Source organism: Oreochromis aureus, linkage group 22 (assembly GCF_013358895.1).
Source record: "Oreochromis aureus strain Israel breed Guangdong linkage group 22, ZZ_aureus, whole genome shotgun sequence".
NCBI lineage: Eukaryota > Metazoa > Chordata > Actinopteri > Cichliformes > Cichlidae > Oreochromis > Oreochromis aureus.
Genome location: NC_052962.1, coordinates 22,710,176 through 22,731,890, shown reverse-complemented (window position 1 = coordinate 22,731,890; position 21,715 = coordinate 22,710,176). Strand labels below are relative to the sequence as shown.

The 21,715-nt window shown below is 42.8% G+C and overlaps 2 protein-coding genes across 5 annotated transcripts in view; one reads left to right on the top strand and one right to left on the bottom strand.

Moving 5' to 3' along the window:
• The first annotated feature begins 972 nt into the window (after positions 1–972).
• LOC116320002 (lanosterol 14-alpha demethylase) lies at positions 973–6,117 on the top strand. The gene is made up of 10 exons (XM_031739500.2): positions 973–1,308; positions 1,409–1,507; positions 2,552–2,728; positions 2,843–2,969; positions 3,077–3,251; positions 3,488–3,607; positions 4,141–4,336; positions 4,666–4,761; positions 4,860–5,028; positions 5,152–6,117. The coding sequence occupies exons 1-10, from the start codon at positions 1,147–1,149 to the stop codon at positions 5,328–5,330; spliced, it is 1,500 nt and encodes a 499-aa protein (XP_031595360.1). The 5' UTR covers positions 973–1,146; the 3' UTR covers positions 5,331–6,117.
• A 2,215-nt stretch (positions 6,118–8,332) lies between these two features.
• The window catches only part of akap9 (A kinase (PRKA) anchor protein 9), a 69,436-nt gene continuing 56,053 nt past the window's right edge, over positions 8,333–21,715 (bottom strand). For 3 of the 4 annotated variants that reach the window (XM_039605132.1, XM_039605133.1, XM_039605134.1), the window contains 26 exons: positions 21,331–21,483; positions 20,790–20,876; positions 19,336–20,361; positions 18,554–18,688; positions 18,422–18,466; positions 18,163–18,303; positions 17,130–17,174; positions 15,799–17,034; positions 15,584–15,641; positions 14,589–14,704; positions 14,106–14,294; positions 13,710–13,877; positions 13,415–13,520; positions 13,136–13,331; positions 12,814–12,964; positions 12,375–12,719; positions 11,976–12,266; positions 11,633–11,865; positions 11,377–11,482; positions 10,991–11,185; positions 10,494–10,694; positions 10,078–10,310; positions 9,886–9,980; positions 9,654–9,801; positions 9,187–9,317; positions 8,333–8,873 (listed from right to left, as the gene is read on the bottom strand). In XM_039605132.1, the coding sequence (XP_039461066.1) occupies positions 8,830–8,873; positions 9,187–9,317; positions 9,654–9,801; positions 9,886–9,980; positions 10,078–10,310; positions 10,494–10,694; positions 10,991–11,185; positions 11,377–11,482; positions 11,633–11,865; positions 11,976–12,266; positions 12,375–12,719; positions 12,814–12,964; positions 13,136–13,331; positions 13,415–13,520; positions 13,710–13,877; positions 14,106–14,294; positions 14,589–14,704; positions 15,584–15,641; positions 15,799–17,034; positions 17,130–17,174; positions 18,163–18,303; positions 18,422–18,466; positions 18,554–18,688; positions 19,336–20,361; positions 20,790–20,876; positions 21,331–21,483 (5,874 nt within the window). In that variant the 3' untranslated portion in view covers positions 8,333–8,829. The remainder of the gene's footprint in view (positions 8,874–9,186; positions 9,318–9,653; positions 9,802–9,885; positions 9,981–10,077; positions 10,311–10,493; positions 10,695–10,990; positions 11,186–11,376; positions 11,483–11,632; positions 11,866–11,975; positions 12,267–12,374; positions 12,720–12,813; positions 12,965–13,135; positions 13,332–13,414; positions 13,521–13,709; positions 13,878–14,105; positions 14,295–14,588; positions 14,705–15,583; positions 15,642–15,798; positions 17,035–17,129; positions 17,175–18,162; positions 18,304–18,421; positions 18,467–18,553; positions 18,689–19,335; positions 20,362–20,789; positions 20,877–21,330; positions 21,484–21,715) is intronic. The other variant, XM_039605135.1, reaches the window with a different exon arrangement.

Here is a 21,715-nt window from a genome sequence, read left to right as displayed (position 1 = left end):
ATTTTTTTTTTTTTTTTTTTTTTTTTTTTTTTAGAGGAATTCATTCAATGGAGGCTGAAAGTCAATATTTGCTTTATTATAAATGGGGAGCACTCGCTCTTCTCTCTTCACTGGGTGAAAATGCCCTGTTGATGCCAGAAGTTGGAGAATAGTGGCTGAGCTGTTTTAGGTTAAAGGAAGGCAACAGTTACTCAAATAACAACTCGTTGCAACCAAGATATGCAGAAGAGCGTCTCTGAATGCACACTACATCAAACATTAAAGCAGAAGACCATACTGGGCGGTCTTCTCTTGCCAGCTAAGAACAGGAAACCTGCAGTTTGTGCATCATCACCAAACATTTCCTGGTCTCACCTGGTGGTATAAAGCTATGGAGGATATTTTCTTGGCATATATATATATATATATATATATATTTTTTTTTTTAATAATGTATATTAAAGAACAGACCTTATGATGTGAGGTTTTCAAGGCTACTGATGAAAATAAACCTCATTTAAAACATTTGTAGCCTAGCTCCTGTACTAGTTGCACTCCATCACAGGATTTTGAAGTGGTTATTAGTTACTTATTTAAGGTTTTGCAATTCATTTTATGCTTTTACTGACAGGAAAATGTTGCTTTGTGCACGCCCATGTATTGCTAATTTCATGATAGCAGTCAAAATCATTAATGATCCGACACACCCCCAACAAACTGCAAACCAGCTCATTTATTGCTGTAAACGTTTATATAATAATATAATATAAAATATTATAATATATTTCGTTATCTTTGCAGGGCTTTAACGTCGCGTATTGTTGAATTCTGGAGGTAGAGGAAAAAGTTTAAATTAAAAAAAATGGTCTTAAAATCGATGGTCGCCCTGCTGGTGTGACATCATGTAGCAAGACATCGGTTCAGGTAGCCTCAACCATTCACAGCGAGAGCTGCTTGACTGACACGTGGTCAGCAGCCAATCAAAATCCAGCATTGGTCAGGCGGGGGCAGGACGAGTGTTGACAGGTCGAGACTTTGGGGAAATATCACCAACTGTTGTCGACTGAGAGCCTTTCAGCGGGTGGACGGTGACCGGGGCCGTTTCGCGGTTAACTTTTAAAGGGTTTTGTTTTCGGGGGCTAACAGGTCCAGCTGAGGGGAGGAAAAATGTCGATGCACATTTATCAGATGAGCGCTAAACTGCTCGGGGACACTATGGGGAAAATGAACGAGAACCTGACCTCCGTGGTGTTAGCAGCGTCCGTCTTCACCCTCACTCTGGGATACATCTCAAAACTGCTGCTCAAACAGTCCACAGACGAGGACGTGGTGAGTGTGCTCAGACGAAACACAGTTACCGTTATCTAAGCTTCAGTTTCAATTCACTGTTATTTTTTTAATTGTTATTTATTTATGTCTCTCTGCGCAGAAACATCCACCCTACATACCCTCCAGCATCCCCTTTCTGGGACATGCCATCGCTTTTGGAAAGAGCCCCATTGAGTTTCTGGAAAATGCCTATGACAAAGTAAGTTTTTAAAAAAATGAACCTGCGACTGTTTTCAATCAGAAACAGTTTAATAATCAGTCCTGAAATATGAAGATTAGCTGCTGTTTCCCCCCTCAGTTACTTTAAGTTATTAACTCTAAACATTGAAAACATTAAACAAAGCAGATGATCATGAAGATAAACTGCTTTAAAAATGAGGAAAGGCTTTTAAACCATCCTGAGTCCATTTCAGCTCCTGTGGTGCAAATGAAAGCAACAGCAGGCCAAGGCAACTGTGGCTCTCCCCTTGTACCTCCTGACTGATTTTGCCCTAGTTTTGGTATTTGTATAAATCATTTCTGAAAAATGAGAGAGAGAAAAAGAAAAAGCACAATACAAAATAAAGCTAAATACAGCACAATATCCCTGCACCTAATCTGCTTTAGGTTCCATATCAAAAGGGAGTGGGAGGATGAGTACACTTATTTAATCCCGCCCCTTCTCTGTAACTTATCAGCTGTTATTTATCCAGCTTCTTTACGGATATAAACCTCAGTGACAGCAGTAACAACAGTAAACATTACACAGACATAAATTTGCCTTGTAAAATACAAAATATTATCATGTTATCTTATTTTTACATCTACACATCAAAGTACCTCTAATTAAATAGAAAACAAGTAAAATCAAATAAAGCAAAGACGCCCCATAAGAAAAAAAAATCTAAATGGAATACAATTTCAGTGTAAACATTCAAATACCATGTAGCTTATTACTATGTAATATGACACAAGAAGGAACTCAATAGGGTAAAAATGAAAAACAATAAAACAGTGTGAAAAGTTGAATGTAGTAAAATAAGCTCAATAAGCTGTGTAGTGCACACTTAAATTCTTCTTAAACTTTCCATCGTGTTGAGACTCATGTAGAGATCTTGTCTTGTGACTTCTTAAAAACATGATCCATCATCTAGAGTTTAATCTACATATAGATTATTTAGGTTTTTTAACTCAGCTGTCAGAGGTTTATTTCACTTTGACTCCTGCGTCTGAACTCCTGCGTCTCTGCTGTTCCCCCCCACAGTACGGCCCTGTATTCAGCTTCACTATGGTGGGCAAAACATTCACCTACCTGCTGGGCAGCGAAGCAGCCGCGCTGATGTTCAACAGCAAGAATGAAGACCTGAACGCAGAGGACGTCTACTCGAGACTGACCACTCCGGTGTTCGGCAAAGGAGTCGCCTACGACGTGCCGAACCACGTGAGTATCCCAGAACCGAGAAGTTCACGCCTCAGAAGGAAGGTGGAAATGTGTTAAAGAGTTTCTGTATGCTAAAATCAGCTGAGATCCATGTTTCCTTTTAATCTGCTGCAGATTTTTCTGGAGCAGAAGAAGATGTTTAAGACGGGGCTGAACATCGCTCGTTTTAGGGAACACGTCAAGATCATTGAGAGAGAGACGATCGAGTATTTTCAGAGATGGGGAGACAGCGGGGAGAGAAGTAAGACACCAATATTTGCAACGCTGAGTCCAAACAGTTAACCATAAAACTTGATACAGATCAGATCAAAAACCAAACGTTTGTCAATGAACTTTGACCTGTTTCAGACCTGTTCGAGGCTCTGTCCGAGCTGATTATCCTCACAGCCAGCAGCTGCCTGCATGGGAAAGAGATCCGCAGCATGCTGGATGAACGCGTGGCCCAGCTTTACGCCGACTTGGACGGAGGATTTACCCACGCTGCGTGGCTCCTGCCGGGCTGGCTGCCCCTGCCCAGCTTCAGGTAGGTCTCCCACACATCTTCACGCAGTACAGTGCTGCGTCTGCACACAGGGTGAAGACGACACCGGATTTAATTTGACTAGACAGATTTAAAAAAAACAAAACTGGAAAATAAAAAAAAATGATAGCATCACACAGGCAAAAGAAATACCAGAGGGATTCAATATGATATGATACAAACAGCACAATACTGTTTGGAAATATTTACCTCTGTTTTTTTGTTTGTTTGTTGTTTAGGAAGAGGGACAGAGCTCACAGAGAGATCAAGAACATCTTCTACAAAGTGATTCAGAAACGGAGGAGCTCTGAAGAGAAAGCAGACGACATCCTGCAGACCTTCATGGACTCCACATACAAGTAAGGTGACATCAGCGGCTCAGAACAAGCGCTAAAACAACAAAACAGCCCAGGGTCAAAGAGTAGGACAAAACCAGACCACAAGTACGGACATTTGCTGTATAAGTAAACAAAGAGCTGGAGGAGAAAGCAGAGTTGCCACTATAGACTTACATACTGTGTATTTATAAGCGAGGAATCAACCTGTGTGTGAGATATTACTGCTAATGAGCCTCTTCTTTGATACATACAAACAGAGAGCAGCAGGTTTGTCTGCAGGTCTGTAAACATAAGAGAAAAATCCATAAATTTCTGTCAAATGAGGTAACGCGCACTTATTGCCCAACTCTTTCTGGACTGATGTACCTGCGATTACATAATGACAGTGCAAGTCAACATGCAAAGAAACAGTTTTATGTTTAGTGTCATGGTCCAGCCCTGAAAGACTCAAAGGAGACTCGGTTGAGTATTCAGATTTTATGATCAAAAAGAAATAAAAATCATAATTAACTCTATGAAGGATTGAGAACTAAAAAAACTTTCTCATTCCTCAGAGATGGACGGCCGCTGACCGATGACGAAATTGCAGGGATGCTGATCGGCCTCCTCCTGGCGGGTCAGCACACATCCTCCACCACCAGCGCCTGGCTGGGCTTCTTCCTGGCCAAAGACAAGGCCCTGCAGGAGCGCTGCTACGCAGAGCAGAAGGCTGTGTGCGGGGAAAACCTGCCTCCACTCAACTTCGATCAGGTAAAAATCGCCCGTGGACTGTGATAAAAATGCAGAATTTCATTACTGCTAATAATAGTCAAGAATAAAAAAAAAATGTGCAGGGTTCAAATGTGAAATGTAAGTCTTCTCCCTCAGATGTTAACTCTGATTTGTGAGAGATACTCCCCCTGCTGGCTGTAGAAAATTATTGCGGTAACAGGAGTAAAGATGTTTTTAGGACCCCCTGCTGCTGCGTTCAGGTGGAGGTCTACATAAATTTAAAAAAAAAGCTGAAAGAGGTTATTTTATTCCTCAAAACCAGATTGATGCTCCAGATATTTTCTAAACTTTCATGTCGCCATCTTTAGCTGAAGGATCTCAGCTTGTTGGAGCGCTGTTTAAAGGAAACCCTGCGGCTCCGCCCACCCATCATGACGATGATGAGGATGGCTCGCTCTCCTCAGGTATGGGTCATTCCTCAGCACTGGATTTTATGATGTCATGTGTACGTGCGGACAACCTCAGCTGACTGCTGTACCTGCTCTCTCTTCTGATTTCTCAGACTGCAGCAGGATACACCATCCCTGTGGGCCACCAGGTGTGCGTCTCCCCGACTGTTAACCACCGGCTGCACGACACCTGGGTGGACAGGATGGAGTTCAAACCCGATCGCTACCTCAACGATAACCCTGCCGCAGGGGAGAAGTTCGCCTATGTGCCCTTTGGAGCCGGTAAGAAGAAGCGCTTTACTGTTTGCTGTAAAATAAAGTAAACATAAAACACCTCAAAGCCAAACCAGCCATCAGTCAAACTGAGTTCAATGAAATCAAATCCATCCCGTTTTCCGCCTGCAGGCCGGCATCGCTGCATTGGAGAAAACTTTGCCTACGTCCAGATCAAAACTATCTGGTCCACTTTGCTCCGCATGTACGACTTTGACCTGGTGGACGGATATTTCCCCACAATCAACTACACTACGATGATCCACACGCCTCACAACCCCGTCATCAGATACAAGAGGAGGAAGCAGTGAGAGACAGAGACATCTGAGCATCGGAAGTAAAGCTCGAATCTTGTGGGGACTTGAATCGAGGAAAATTGACATCAGTGCACTTTGCTCTAAATACCCAAACTGTGCTTTTATTCTTCCTGTATTTTGTCTAGAGTCCAGCTCTTTTCATGAATGAATGTTTGTAGATAAGTGTGACTTTCTGCAGAGAAAAACAGGGGCTGTGAGACTCCAGCGTGAAAGCTGATGCTCTTATTCACAATGTGAATTCTTTGAAAACAATACAAATGGAGAAATAACTAGCGCCTTATGACGTCTTTAGACTGAATGAAGCCTTTGAGTCAACCCGGGAAGACGTATTTACTTTTCTGTTTTCCACAGTTAATCATCAATTTTGCAGCAAACTTTAAAATCCTGTAGCTAAAAGTTCTGAACACTGGAAACTTGGTTAAAACCACGAGGTTCATTTACAGCTCTCTGATGTTTGGAGCTTTGAGTTCAGTCACATGATCTTCATCTGCAGAGGACTTTTGACCAGTTGTGTATATACAGTATATATTTTTTCCTTGTCCTGAGCATTACTCAGTATGAGGGTTTAAACTTGAGAAGAGAGAAAACAACCCTATCCTATCTGAATAATCTGCTGAGGAAGACCATGTGATTTAATTAAAAGCTCCGGGGTGGGTTACTAAATCTGTGGGGAATCTTTTATTCCTGAGATGTATCTTAGAATTTTCCTGCTGTGAAGACAAAAGAAAAAAAAAAGAAACAAATGAAACTGGTTGAAAAATCAATAAAAATATGAAAATGAGCCTCTGAACCCTGCTGTGTTACAAGAGTGTGCGTCAGGATGGTAGATCTCCCACCTACAAGCAAACCTCACTGATGAGGAGATCTATACTGAGCCTCGTGTCAGCTAATGCCAGAGGATGAACAGTTTATCTTCTAACACAGCTGTTTTTGGTCATTTTGGTTAAATTGACTTAGCCGTGTACATTTAGTCATGCACTGTCCAGTACTTTGGGTTCCTTCACTATATTTAGGGAATAGGGAATAACTGTGGTGACCCCTAAATTGAGATAACATCACGGATCTGCTCTGAGCCCCTTATTGCTTGCAGTGGTGATGGACAGGCTGACACAAGAGGTCAGGCAGGAGTCTCTGTGGACTATCATGTTTGCAGATGACACTGATCTGTAGAGAGAGTAGGGAGGAGGTGGAACAGAGGCCGGAGGAGTGGAGGCATAAGATTTTCATTGTGAGTGATTGTAAATAAGCAGGTTTAAGATGGTTTGAAGGAGGTTGGGACAAAGGATGCTAAATATGAATCTCCCAGGCAGGAGGAAAAGAGGAAGACCATTAAATGGGTTCATTGGAAGGCCAAGATGCAGAAGAGCTGTGTGAGAGGAGAATACTGGGGGATAGGATGAGCTGATCTACTGCATTGCATTTTCTAGGATTAATCAGTGTTTGCAAAATCAGTTTTTCTAACAATTATTCAAGTGTAATAATAAAAAATAGTTATCACTGTGTAAGTGGGGCTTACACAACTTTTGAGTACATTTTTCCGGTAATACTTCACCTTAACTGACTGTCAGTAACCTTGTACTAGGTTTTACCTGATGATTGACTATTGCTGAGAACTGTAAAGTACGATAGATGAAATCAGTAGGAACAACATCCTGTAGACAGCAGAGGTGAGGGTCGGTCAGGATCAGAGATGGGCAGTAACGCGTTACTTGTAACGCGTTACTGTAATCTGATTACTTTTTTCAAGTAACGAGTAATGTAAGGGATTACTATTGCAAAAACGGTAATTAGATTACCGTTACTTTCACGTAGGAACGCTGCGTTACTGCGTTACTAAAACCGTGATTTTTTGCGAGAACGTCTCATGACAGTGACGTAAGCAAGTGCGACGTTCGTGACAACAGCTGTCTGCAGATCATAATATATCGAGTGCGGGACAGAGTGTAGCATGCAGCGTTTAAAGCGTGGAAGTACTGACCTTATTTTGAGTTTGATTCCATAAAAGTGACAAAAACATTAGTGTCCGTTGTGCGTGGGAAGAAAACTTCTTTTACAGCGAAAAAACCCTAAACTTCCAAGCAAGCACCGAGTGTACTACGACGTAATGTGAAATTCACAGAGAAACTCGCGGATTCTTCCACTGACCGCTGCGGCACACCTGCACCAGGGTAAACCTCCTCCGCCTACCCCAGTCCTGCTTTACAGGTGAAAATAGAGCAACAGGACCGCTAGTCTTTGATTTTATTTATTTTCTGCTGTGTTTTACTTGCATCTATTTGAAAGAGTGAGTGTAAACACAAAAAAATATTTTATTTTATGTGCTGGAATGTGCAGAAAATAGGTTTAAATGTTAAACAAATTTCTTCCAGTCAGAGAATGTTGCATATAATTTAATTTTTGCTTGATGCATAAAGTTACAAGATTAAAACTAATAAAACAAGTTTTAAAAAGAGACTTTTCCATTTGATTACATTTTGTATGATGAATTATGCAGAAAAAGTAGAATTGGGCTGAAAGATCTATCGCTTTATTACCTATTCAGGTTGTAAATCGTGTTTTTAAAAAGTAACTAAGTAACTAAGTAACTAAGTAATTGATTACTTTTGAAAATAAGTAATCAGTAAAGTAACGGGATTACTTTTTGGGGGAAGTAATCAGTAATTAGTAACTGATTACTTTTTTCAAGTAACTTGACCAACACTGGTCAGGATCAGGGTAAGTAATAACACATGAGCAAATTTATGAAAAGCTTTTTCAAAGAGCTCATTTTTACAGCTTTAACCTCCCCCTGTGCTTTTTAAACAGCTCTCTATGCAACATTTTTTTTAGTGTTAAAAGAAACAATTATTTGCTTTCAAAAGGACTAAAGATGTCCTCAGCTGAGTTTGTGTTTTCATTGCTGGTTTATCTGAATGAAGCTTGGTGCTAAATTTTTCCACAAAAAACAGGTTTAACATACTTTGCAAAAATAAAAAAAAAGGAATGAAGCAAACCTGTTTGAAATAACGTAGTCCTCTTTATTTCAGTTTTTGACAAAATACCCAGAAAATTCAAAGCTCCTAGCGCTTTACAAAAATACGTTCTCTACAAATGTCCTCTGTAGTCTGTCCGGCCTAAACAAAACACAGTGTAGTGTAGAATATCCAGCAGCAGCCTCCTTAACAGTAAACCCAAACATCCTCTACATAACGCTCCACCCATACAACACAAACATATAAATTAATCACAAAGTCTTAAATTAGCATTAGACAAATTATACATGATTGTAGGTCATCCACAACAAAGAGGCAGATTAAATTACAAACGTAGCTGTTTTTCCAAGTGCCGGCGACCAACAAAAAGCCTGAATACAACATGTCGTACACTGATAAAAAATGTGTTTTGGTCCACATGGAAAGATACAGTCCACACCAGAATGGTAGAAAACAGCAGAGCGCTCAGCACGAGAAAAAGGCAACTGAGTTTCTTCAAGCCAAAGTTGACGTGTCAGCATCTATCTTCTCAAGCCAAAGTGCAATTGAGCATATGAAGAAGCACCTGGGGAGAGAAAAGAGGAGGAGTTGAGTAAATATGCCAAACCCCAGGGTACGGCTCACACCTTTACACATGCAGTTATTTCACAGCACTTGTTTTGGGTGCAACAATCAGAATATGTGAGTTCACTGCTTCTCAGCTTTACAGGGCAAACACGTACTGCACTGTACTGTACTGTAAGCAGACATAACCAAATTTGTAATCATGTATATTCCACATATAGATGAAAGTGTTTTTCTCCAATAGAATTTGAGACGATGAAGAAAGCTGTAACTTGATCACATATAATGCATGTGAGCTGGACTGCTAGTGTTACCTGATGTCACGCTGCCCAGCCTCCTCTGCAGGGCCTCCAGCCTGGAGATGTAGTCTGTGAGCGCTCGGTCGGGGTCGTAGTTCTGCAAGTGGGAACAGGTGAGCGGTCCGTGGTCTCCAGACATGTGAAACCTGCACGTTAGAAACACAGGTTTAAGCAAGTCAGAAAGGATCTGAACTCCACATTAATGCAAAAGAAAAAAGAAAAAAAACATCAGTTTACTCTATACAGTACTCAAGTATACATTAGCCTTAATAACTGGTGTCCAAAGTCACCTTCATCATAACTTTACAAATCAGTTTCATTATTTTAATTCATCAGACTAAGTTTGAAGCTTTATTCTCAATAATTTTGGTATTTTCTTTCCTTTAATCAGACAGAAAATAAAATAAGAAGTAGACTGGAAACATTAAAAAAGGAAAACTGTTTAATAATATTATTGTTAGCATCCTGATTGATAGTAGTACCTGTGATGTGTGGAGGAGACAGCCGATCGAGGGGATTCCCGCCCACTTCTCCCTCTGCTGCTAGACATTCCTCCTCCGCCGCTTCCTCTTTCTCTGTACATCTCCGGACCACCTGGGTGAAGATAAGGGGAATCCCTCGCCTCTGTACCTGCCAGAAATTAAGAAAATATTATGAGTATCACATCTAAATGACAATATAGAGAGGTTACAAGCTGCTATATGCTTTGGTTACCTAAGATCTGTCCTGTTCCGTTCTTACTAACAGCGCAGGAGGCCGTGGAGCTCATTCCCGTCGCCCTGTGCCATCGCTTCACGAGAAAACGCATTCTAGATGAACAAATATAATTAGTTTTAGACAAAAAAAAACTAACTAACAAAAAAAAAAAAAAAACGTTTTAAAAAACCCAAAGCTCCAGCTTCCTACCTGGAGAGGGCGATAGAGACTCTGGCGATAGAGCGGAAGCGCATCACACCCCTGCACCGCTGACTGAGGGACTCCAGGCTGGAGAGCGACGGCCGACCGCCCATCCTGGTCAGGAGTGATAACGTGGCCTCCTCACACTCCTGGAAACCACCCAGCAGTAACAGCAGGTACTTCTTCTGGTAGATCAGTGCTTTACGGAAGCTTTCTGACCTCAGGTACTTCCCATACATCCTCTGGAAGTTAAGAAAGAGATGAAGGGAGAAGAGAAGACAGCAGTTTAACTTCAGAGGCCATCAAATATCTTTTAACACTGAACTCCAGCATTTAGGCGATGCTTCTGCACAGTTTCTTTGGGTTAGTGCAATTAACTCATTACTCAAAGATACAAAGCAGTTTATGATCAGTGATCTGCTGACCTTGAGTGCAGCATTGTCGGCATCAGGCCCGGTAATCTCTCGCAGGTTCTCGGACCTGATCTCTCCCCTGAGTCTAGCCACCTGAGACTGAGCTAAATGCAAAGCTTTCTCCAGACGGATCTTCTCTCGAGCCCAAGCTTCCCGCTCCTGAGAAAGCAGCAAACCTGCAGAGTCCATCTTTGATGCTCCTCGTCTGCTCGACTGCAGAAGATAAAACTCTCTTTAGTCAGAGGCAAATGACAGAGGATGGAAACAATAATATCATTATGCGAGACAGTTTGAACATTTAAGTTCTGAATGGCATTTTGAAGAAAACATAAGATTATAAAAATACCTTAGTCATTATCTTTGTGGTATTTGTCTCTACCACATGTCATGTGTATGTAATATTAAGTTCTTAGACCAATGAGGATTGTCACCTGACTGTTACAGAAAAAACAGCACTGTAGTATTGTGCCCCATCTCAGAATCAGCAGGTTTTTCTGTGGTGTACTCACACTGTCGCCTGATCCCAGTCCAACCTGCCGATAGCGTCGCAGCTCTTCTTCCAAGCGGAGCGTGTGGTTCCTCAGATCGTTCTTCTCTTCGGTCAGACGGCTGACGAAACCTGTCAGCTCGGCGTTCTGCCTCAGCAGGCGCTCAGTCAGCGTGTTGGAGGAGCTGGAGGAGCCTCCTGCCAGCAGGGACGCACTCTGAGGGAAACAAGACAAGCCGTCACAACCACGTGTAAAGCGCAACAGATGTTGTTTAGTAAACGCAGACGCGAACAGCTGATTCTGGCTGGAGACTGGCAGTGAGTGGGTGTTTCTCCTTTTCACATGTTTTGATTTATCCAGAAATATGCGGTGTAGAAGGGAAAACAAAAATGAGACCGTGCGCTGACCTCGGGGACGGAGGGTAGACCAGGGGACTGCTGCAGCAGGGTGATGACCTCATCAAGACTGGACTGGACCCAGGACAACTCTTCACTGTCCACCTCTGCAGTAAGCCTGAACAGAAGAAATGCAGTAAATAACAAGCAGGTTTCAGTAAAGCTGTTACAGAGGAGGTCTGTGTGTTATAAGAGATGTGTGGTGTGATTGTGCTGCACAGTTTCTAAAATAAATATAAAAGAAAAAGTAAACAACTGTTTTGTTTACCTGTCGGTGGTTTTGCTCGCCATGCTGCGGACCTTTGAGGAGATGACTTGGAGTTTGCTCACAATCCTGTCCACCGTGCGCCACGGGCCGTGATGCGGCCCACTGCTGTGGCCTGTTGAAGAGACCTCAATGTGAGGGGACGCGCCGGAGCTTTCTGTGTGGAGGTTTCCGCTCTTCTGCTGGAGCACCCAGTCTTTGGTGCGGTCCGTGGAGTCACCGTGCCAGACAGCCTGCTGTTAAGATAAAAACAACAGAGCTTCAGTGCTCCTGATAACATGATCAGAAACAATAAATGTTAAAGAGTAACTAAAAGTCTTTTTAAAGTAAATTCTGTGCCACTCACACTCCGGCTATCAGCCTCCACAGGTCCCGTGCCCTCCCTCTGCTCTCCTAACTGGTTCAGTCTTCCCTCCAGTTTCTCATTCTCTTCTTCCAGACTCTGTCTGTTCTCCAGCTCTCTTCTCAGCTGCTCCTGGACCTTTGCCATTTCTGCTTCCACCCTCTCCAGCTTGGCCTGCGCCTCCAGCAGTGCCTCTTGGTCTCTTCTGGATCTCTGACTCACCAGCGTCAGTTCCTCCTCTTTTCGTACCACCTCAAGCTTCTGGGCCTCAACCTGACTGAGCAGATCCACCACCTGGAAAAGGAAATCATGTTTAATAATGATACAGTCAGATCCCAGCTACTGATATAAGTCCTTGAAGTCTGGTGTCATTAGACAGGTAAAGCAAATAGAGCATCGAACCTGTGCGTGCTTGTCGTCCAGCTCCCTTTGCAGTCTTTCCAGAAGACTCCCTCCCTCTTCAGAGCTCCTCCCATCCTTCTGAACCTGCTTCTCATGGGGGTGACCACCATCAGAGGAGACGCCAGTCCGCAGATCTCTCTCTCTCCCCAGAGCAGTGCTCATCTCTTGGGCCTTAGCTCGCTCCGTTTCCAGCTGGACCTGGAGCTCCTGCAGGCGTCTGTGGAGGCTGAGACGCTCCTCTTCAGCTTGATGGGAGAGCTGAGAGGAGGCCTGTCGCTCCTGCTCCACAGTCAGTTTCAGCTGTGCTACGTGGTTCTTCTGCTCCTCCAGAGAAAGCTGAAGATCCTAGTGGGAAATTTAAAAAAAACACAATTTCTTCTTAAAAATACTCAAACTGTGGAAAAAATGACGTCATGCTTGAATGCTCCTGCCATCTTACCTCCAGCTTTTCTCGTCTGCTCTCCTCGGTCCTCCCAGTTCGACACTTCTCCTTCTCCATGGCCCACTGAAGATCTCTGCTCCTCTTCCTCTCCTCTGTCAGCTCATCATTTAGTGCATCCACCTCTGCGGCTTTCTGGGATACCTCCGCCCTGTTGACATCATTTTAAGGCACATTTTCACTGTACTACTTTTAAATAAAATCTTTTTAAACTCTTTACTTATTATGCAAATATATCCAAAACTATGTGATTTTTATCTTAAACATTTGATATGTTTTCTTGTTTTCCAGCGTTGCTTATTACTTTAATGTCTGGTCTAACCTGAGTGTGTCCAGCTCTTTGAGGTGTTTGTGTTGAGCTTTGAGGGTTGTCTCCAGCTCCAGTTTAGTCTGAGACAGTTCACCCTTTAGCTCCTCCACCAGCAGCCTGTCAGCCCCCCCGGCTCCATCAGCTCCGACTCCCTCCCTCTGCTCCTTTATGCTACCTTCACCAGCCAATGAGACAGCAGACCGGGCACCTGAAGGACGAAGGCAGACGTTTAACAGATATAAAATACAAAAAGGCTTATTTTCAGTTAAATGATCTCTGAACTGGGATCACCTTGGTGGAGTTGCTCTAGTTGGCCACGGAGCTGATGAATCTCAGAGATGAGACTGGACCTTTCTGCAGTGCGGAGTGAACCCATCGCCTCTCTGTGCTGGGCGTCCTGTATTTGAGTCACATAAACAGCCATATGTTGACCGATAGGTTCAAATAACTATCTACAGAGGACCTAAACTATAACAAATTAACGAGCAGCTTATACTCAGGCTAACAAAATTCTACAGTCTTTTTCTTGCAGATGATGAACATTTACAACAGTTTTTGAAGTCATTGTGGTGAAATCTTTACAGACCTGCTCAGCCAGTCTCCGCTCTAGCTGATTCAGGTGAATGATGGCGTCACTGGTGTCCAGCAGGTCCAGCTGGCTGTAGAGGGCATTCTTCAGCACGCTGCGCTCCTTCATAAACACCTGCCGAACTGCATCCAGGAGCTCTCCACGCCAGTCTACACTGCCGGACATCTGCAGTGAATCAAACACACAAATTCAGGCAAATTCAGAAGAGGGCTTTCTTATATTTTAGGGCAGTTGTTGTTATTTTGAAGAGGATGCCAATGCCGTAAAGCCCCTTGACTGACTTTGATGTGACAAACAGACCACAGCGGGATCTTCAAACCCCCCTGGTGCTTTAAACTTTAATGGTCTTGACTCTTTGGGCTGCTGTAGTGTTTTGCGGTGAGGTTTCTTTACCTGTGATTCTCTGTGTGTCTGCATCTGGCTGATGAAGTTTTTTAGGGACTCTATAGTATCCAGCAAGGCGTCTCGCTCCTTCATCCAGCCTTGGACGTTGAACCGGCCGCCTGGCTCGCTTTCAGAAAGTGGAAGCTCTGACAGAGAAAGAACCTGCATGCCTTCTTGGTGCACTTCACGGAGCAACGTCTAGAGACAAGCAATGCAGAAAAAGTGTAACTTTTACAACGTTTCTGAAGAATAGAAAACAAAATATTGCTCAAATTTTTGGATGCTCACAAATCCAGGAAAGGACTTTCAGGAAAGTTCATCTGGAGGCAGCGTTTTTAGTCACTTGGATGAGTGATAAAAACACTGCCTCCAGATGAAAACAATCAACTTTCTGGGTTTTGTTATGTACATTTCACCTGGTGGGAAACATGCTACACAGTACCTGTAGTTTTATTACATCACTCATGATTCATTAGTAAGTGAAAGCTGTACCTTGATCCGGTCTGGCAGTGGATCATCCCTCCTGGCTCCCTCTGGAGTCGTCCTGAACTCCTGCTGCAGGCTCGGGAGGTCATATCCTGTCCTCTGGCTGTAGTCTGAGCTGCTGTCTGCATGATGACAAAAACATAATCACAGAAGTGAAGCGCAACAAAGAAAACAGATGCTAAACAAGCTAAAATTAAGGATAAATGAGCTCTTTTTGGCACTCAAAGTAAAAAAAAGAAAAGTCTCGGTTTCTGTATACTGTTACAAATGCGACCAAACTTTAATTAATTGAAGTTGGAGTACTTTTAGCTGCTCCCTTTTGCCAATGGGGGTCTCTAGACATGGAGAAACATGTTTTAATTTGGATAGACTTCTTGATGCAACCCATTACCCATTTATCCTGGCTTGCGACTGACACTAGGAGTACATTGACCCCCTGAGGCCGGATTTGTCTCCCCTCCTGGACTCACACCAGGTAACGAGAGTATATGCAAGTTTGTAGCTATCATTGATAAGGCCCATCCACATGCTGTTCAAACCTTCAGTTTGAGAGGGGCAGCCAGTAACAGGCAAGCTGGCTCAAATGAAGAGGAGCAAAAACAGTTCATTTCACACATGATGAACAAAGGGGCTCCAGCAAGGCTCAGTTAAGATATGTGCAGTACATTTTGAACTGTGAATCATACAAAGCTACTCTAGTGAGATTTGTTTCAATTAAATTGACAGGTCTCTCTTGGAAATGAGATTTTTAATCTCTGAGAATTTTACATGGATAAATAAAGGACTAATAAAATAAAAAAAGTATTATAACAGATCTACTCCAAGGTTTGGAGCTCTTGAAGATAAACAAGATTCCAGCCTCTTTGCTTTCAGTATGCATGCTAAGCAGGTTGTAGCCTCAAATTAAACTGACAGATACATTTTTAATAAAGCGACGACTTTCCTACAAGAGAAATGAAAAACAATTTACTCTAGTTTAGTTTAAAACACTTAAAACTTACCGCTGGTGTAGCCATCTTTGAACTGAGATGCAGGACGGTCTTGTCTTGATGTAGGAGCCTAGAGAGGATGGAAAAAAGATTAAAATCACTGACTTTCTGTGTTATGATTGGCAGAAAGAAGAAAGCCATGTAAAAGCATCAAACTACACTGATAAAAATGTAGAACAAGCTAACAATCCAAACAAACAGACATCTAAAATATCTCGTTTCCTCACCTCAGCAGACCGCAGTTTTTCTATGACGGCCTTCAGAGCTTTGCATTCGTCCTCCAGCGCCTGCGTGTCTCTGCGGAGGTTCTCGCTCTCTGAAATATGCCGAGCCTCCATATCGAGGATTTCTGCTGCATGGAGCTCCTGCATCTGTACGATCTTCTCCTCGTATTCTCCGATCACTTCCTCCATCTCCTCTTTGGTGGCAGATTTGTTTTCCTGGCTAAGATCAGACATCTGAAGAGGTTCGGTCTGCGTGAACGAGTCTGTTACAGTCGCATGTTGCTGCTCTGAGTTGCTGCTCAACAGTGGGCTGGGAGATTTGGTGGAGGATTGGCTGGAAGGGGTGGAGTTTTTTCTGGAGAGAGATGGTTTGTCTTTGGTGCTGCTTCCTTTACCAGCTGGCTGTTTGCTTCCTTTCCTTTTGGGCTGTGTGGTGGAGGAGGAGGAGGTGGTAGAGGAAACAGGCTGAGGAGAAGAAGAGGGAGATGGAGAAGGAGAGGGAGAAGGGGACGGAGGACCAGACTCTGCTGTCTTCATCAAGACTGTTTGTACCTCCTGGAGCTCCCCTTGGAGCTTAGAAATGGAGATTTCACGGGTGTGAAGTTCCTTATGGAGGTTCTCATTGTGCTGCTTGTAACTGTTGAGTTCTTCTTTGGTGGTATCCATGCTCTTTCTCACCTCCTGAAGCTCCTCCTTGAGTTTAGAAACAGAACCTTCACTCACTTGAAGTTCCTCTTGAAGTTTCTCATTACGCTCCATGTAACTGTTGAGTTCTTCCTTGGTGGTATCCATGTCCTTTCTCACCTCCTGCAGCTCCTCTTTAAATTTAGAAACAGAACCTTCACTGACTTGAAGTTCCTCTTGAAGTTTCTCATTGTGCTGCTTGTAGCGGTTGAGTTCTTCCTTGGTGGTATCCATGCTCTTTCTCACCTCCTGAAGCTCCTCCTTGAGTTTAGAAACGGAACCTTCACTCACTTGAAGTTCCTCTTGAAGTTTCTCATTACGCTCCATGTAACTGTTGAGTTCTTCCTTGGTGGTATCCATGTCCTTTCTCACCTCCTGCAGCTCCTCTTTAAGTTTAGAAACAGAACCTTCACTGACTTGGAGTTCCTCTTGAAGTTTCTCATTACGCTCCATGTAACTCTTTAGTTCTTCTTTGGTGGAAGCCGCATCGTTTTTGACCTTCTCGAGCTCCTGGGTGAGCTCTGACATACTGTCCCTGTCTTCTTCTGCTTTTACCTGGAAGATGATTGGACAGGTGTTCAAACACTATAGATTTATGCTGATGCTGATAATACTGGACATTACAACTGAGGTAAAACATTCAGCCTTACTTGGAAAAGTTCTCCCTTGAGGTGCGCAATGGTCATTTCCCGCTCCTGAAAATAAAAAAATAAATAAATCAGACATTATAATCAAACATTATAAATTGAAAGGTAATTGTTTTTTCAGCACAGGTAATACTAGATTTTTGGCAACGATGCGCAAGAAGATTAATATCACATCCACGTCTATGTGTAAAGTATAGACTTAACAACTATAGACATTTTGCTTAGCTTTGCAGAAAGACTAAAAACAGGGTAGAAACAGCAAATTTAGCTCCATCTAAAGGTCACACAACCCACCCAAACACCTATAAATTAAAAATCTATATCCTGTTTGATTAATCAATATAAAAATATATATATATCTAGAGAGAGAGATATCTAACTGGCTGTCGTTTGTACATTTGCATTGAATCATTGAGTGGGATTTTGTTGACTGTGGACTAATCTTTATAAAAAATACTTTGAATATGTGCAATTGGTAGGTAAAGAGATCTGATAAGCGCTTTTGGTACTGGAAGCTTTCTGTGTGGGTTCTGTTGACCAATGATGTTTGAGCAGGCTTTGTTTGCATGCAGCCAGAGCAAAAGTGGAAAAACATTGTCGACATACAAACCTTCATGTGATTTCAATTTATCTTCTAAAAATATATCTGCATTTACAAACACTGATAAAAGGGCAGGGACACACAATCTATTATTTTGGATATCTCGGCTACACTAAAACCCCCAGAGGGTCAGTATGAGCTGTTCAAATGCATCTAGACAGAGCTATTCTAACCTTCCCCGTTTCCTTTGTGGAGAGCTAAAACTAATCAGCTGCAGAACACAATAGCACTGATCTCATGAACATCAAATAGGTTTACGTCCCACAGTATAAACCTGATCTTTATGCATACATAGGAGTAGCACAAGCTAGAAAAGTGCGTACTGTGATAATATGTTTTTATGATATGAAGAAATATCATTCTGCAGCAGTGCAGTTTGGGCAGTTTTCCCTGAACTCAGCAGCTATAACAAAGCATGATTTCTAAGCTCTGTACCTGCAGCAGCTCTTGCAGTTTCTCCAAGCTCTCCTTGCAGCTGCTCAGCTCTTCTTTGGTGTTCGCTGCCTCACTTTGAGCCTCGGTTAGTTGCTGTTTAAGCTCCGACACCTTCATCTCTTCGCTCTCACCAACTGATGTCTAAAAGAACGAGGTTGAAGTTCTGAATTTTTCTCTAAGCATGGTTGTTTCTTAGTAAATTACTGTTTTATGCTGTGTAAAATGTAAACATGAAAGGATCAAAATTCTTTCTTCCTACCTTTTGGAGCTGCTCCTGAAGCCTCTCTATCGTTACAGTTTTTTCCTAGAGAGAAAAGCTTTTGTCACACACTAGAAAACACTTTGACACTCAGTACGAATTAACCCAGAGAAGCTGTTTAAAAGCACATACATGGAGTTCCTCCTGAAGTCTGCTGCAGCTCTCCTTGTAGCTCTCCATCTGCTCTTTGGTGGCTGAAGTCTCCTCTCTGACCTCCTGTAACTCCTGAAGAAGCTGCGACACACTCTGCTGGTCATGAGAGGAGGCCTGTGAAAAATGGTCACAAATCACCAGACTTATCAGATCAATTCACAACATGAGACAGGGACTATCACACGGACTACATTTGCATTTTTGTTGGTTTAATCAATAATTACAGTGCAGGGAAGTCATACAATGCAGAATCCATTATGCAGTTAAGGCTCACGGTGTATGATTTTCACTCACAGGCAAAGAAATTTGCAATTTTATGATTGTCTTGTGCCTCTATTTGAACTTTTTGGAATAAAATATTGGTAATATCTAATAACGAATTACTCCAGATTACTTTAACTGTACAGATAAATACATTTTGGAAGCTGAGAGAGCTGGCTTCAGAAATCCTGCCTGGCATTTTCCATTTATTTATTAATATAACGAAACATTTACATAGATTAGAGCAGATGATATATGGTATTCAGCTCCAAAATGACATAGTAAGGAAAAGGTGGGAGAAATGGTTTCATCATTTAGCCCTTGAAGTGGACTAGGTGAGACTGTAAACATTTAAAAAAAACAAACAAACATGTGTGCAGTAATAACAAATGTATTTGATTTTGTCGATATCATCCCATTACTTCTTGTTTCGTCCTTTTTGTGTATGTTTGTGTGTTTACTATTTAAAAAACAAAACTTTGCCTTTTGGACAGACTCACCTCCACAGCCAACGACGTCCTCTGGTGCGTCCCTGCCTTCATCTGACTGAGCAGATCTACCAGCACAGTCAGCCTCCTTTCATACTCGAGCACCTCCTCCTCAGAGCTGGAAAGCAGCTGCTTCTGCAGCTCCTGGTCTTTCTGCATCCCGCTTAGTCCGACCTCCAGCTCCCGAAGCTTCTGCGTCAGATGAACTACCTTCCCGGTGGGCACTTGTGTTTGTTGACCCAATCTGCTGACATCCATTTGGGGGATGCCAAAATCACCAAATTCATAGCTTTGAGGTTCAACATGTGGCTCTGGAGGTTTCTGTGGGTCCTGCTCCTGTCTCGTTTCCACTGACTGCTGCTGGAAGGCCTCCAGAGTGGCTTGGCTCACCAACACTGCAGCCACTTTTTCCCTTAGATGCTCCTCCAGGTTCGACACCTTCTTCTGGAGATCCTCTGCATGACTTTGAGACTGCTCCAGAAGGAAGCGACAGTGGCTTATCTCTGAGTCTTTTTCACTGACCAAGCCTTCAAGCTCCTCAATTCGAACGCCCAGCTCTTCCACTCTGGATGATGCACTCTCCTCCAGAGCTTGTACTTGAGCCTGTAAGACAACCAGCCCTGCAGTTTTCTCCCTGAGAGCTTCCTCGAGCTCACCCTCTGAGCTCTCCAGGTTTTCCGTTTCAGCCAAGGCTTCTGCGCTCTCTTTCAAGCGAAGATAAGTCTTCAGCAGCTTACTGTGCTCTTTTCTCAGTGTTTCGAGCTCTCTTGTGGCCAGGTCCATTCTCTGCTTCATTTCATCATACTCGTCTTTGCTCGGCCCGCACGCGTCACCCTCTGACTCTTCCTTGGTGTCCTCCTCTTCCTCTGTAGGCTGCTTTTGCTCGATATTGGCCAGTTCCTGCTGAAGTTTTTCTATGACCTCATTCAGTTGGTCGAGCTCCTCCTCGTTCTTCCTCTTCAGACGCTCTTGTTCACTCCGAAGGCACTCCACCTGAGACTCCAAGTCTTTTATCAGCTCATCCCTCTCATCCATTTCCTAAAGAATAAAATCCAGACGTTATGACCCCATTAACAAATAAATAAATAGATTTGAAGATCCCATGGCTATGCTGCTATTTCATTAAACACCTGAGCCCCTGGTGTGCTTAGAGCTACTTCAAGTTTTCATTGCCATTTTGATTTTCGGGCCTTGATCAGATTGTAGGCACTTCACAGAGACTCAGAGGTTTAAAAAGCCACCTCACACGAGCAAATGACCACCTCACAACAAATGATGGTGCAGTGGAACTACTTACCGGGACAAAACAAGCAAACACACACACAAAAAACATAGCAAAATGAAGCCAACTAAAATAAAAGTAGACAGAGGGGGGAGAAGAAACCAAACACACCGATGCACTTCCACTAAGGTATGCGTACTCGAAATAGACTCTGTTTCTATTTCACTTACGCATTTTGCATTACCTTGTTGTCAGAGGTTGTTTCCATGTGTTGGAGCTTAGTGATCTGTTCATTAAGAAGTGCTATTTCACTGTCCTTCTCCTCCATCACCTTTAAAAGTCAGAGATTATAATGTGATGGCTATTAGAAAAAAAAATATGTGTTTTTGGAGGATTGATGAAAATTTACTGAATAAGAAAAGAAGAATAAGTGAGTCCTGCACAGCAAAATAAGAGGTGATGGAAAAGCCTAAAAATGTGCAAAATTATATAAGCAACACAGAGCAAGTATGTAAGAAGTTCAGTTAGCAGAAATATTGGTTTTATTTAGAGATGGTGAAAATTTTGTTCTAATTAAAAGCATAAAAAGGATTTTTGGAACTATTAACAGCTGTCAGGTAAAGATTACATATAAGCTTATCTACTGATGCCACGCACGTCACACTCATCAGTGATAAACCTTTTATGATGTGACCAGTAAGCAGTGCTTCATCATTTATAAGTTTGCATAAACTGAGATGTACAAACATTGTTCGATGATGTATGGGGGCCGGGTGCCCGTTTACCTGGAGCATGCTTTCCCTCGTTTCCAGGTACTGCTGCTGGCTGCTTATCTCCTTCCTCTGGATCTCCAGCTGCATGTGAAGCTGCTGCACCTCCTCGCTCTTGTTCTCCAGCTCCTCTCTGAACTGCTCCAGCTGCTCCTCCAGGTTATGGATCTAAGGAGATAAATCATCTTCAGAGGAGAACACCAGGACACAGTGCAGGGTATGGATCTCACTGCCTAGGACTCAAAAACTGGTTCAGCTCATTGTTAGCTACTAAATGTTTTTGCACACGATGCATGTGAATCAACTAAAGAGACTGACAGATAACGTAGCGCTCGAGTCCACAGTATGACTGAAAATGGCAACGTTTCTGTCCAGAATAGTTCTTCTGTCTAGTTACAAC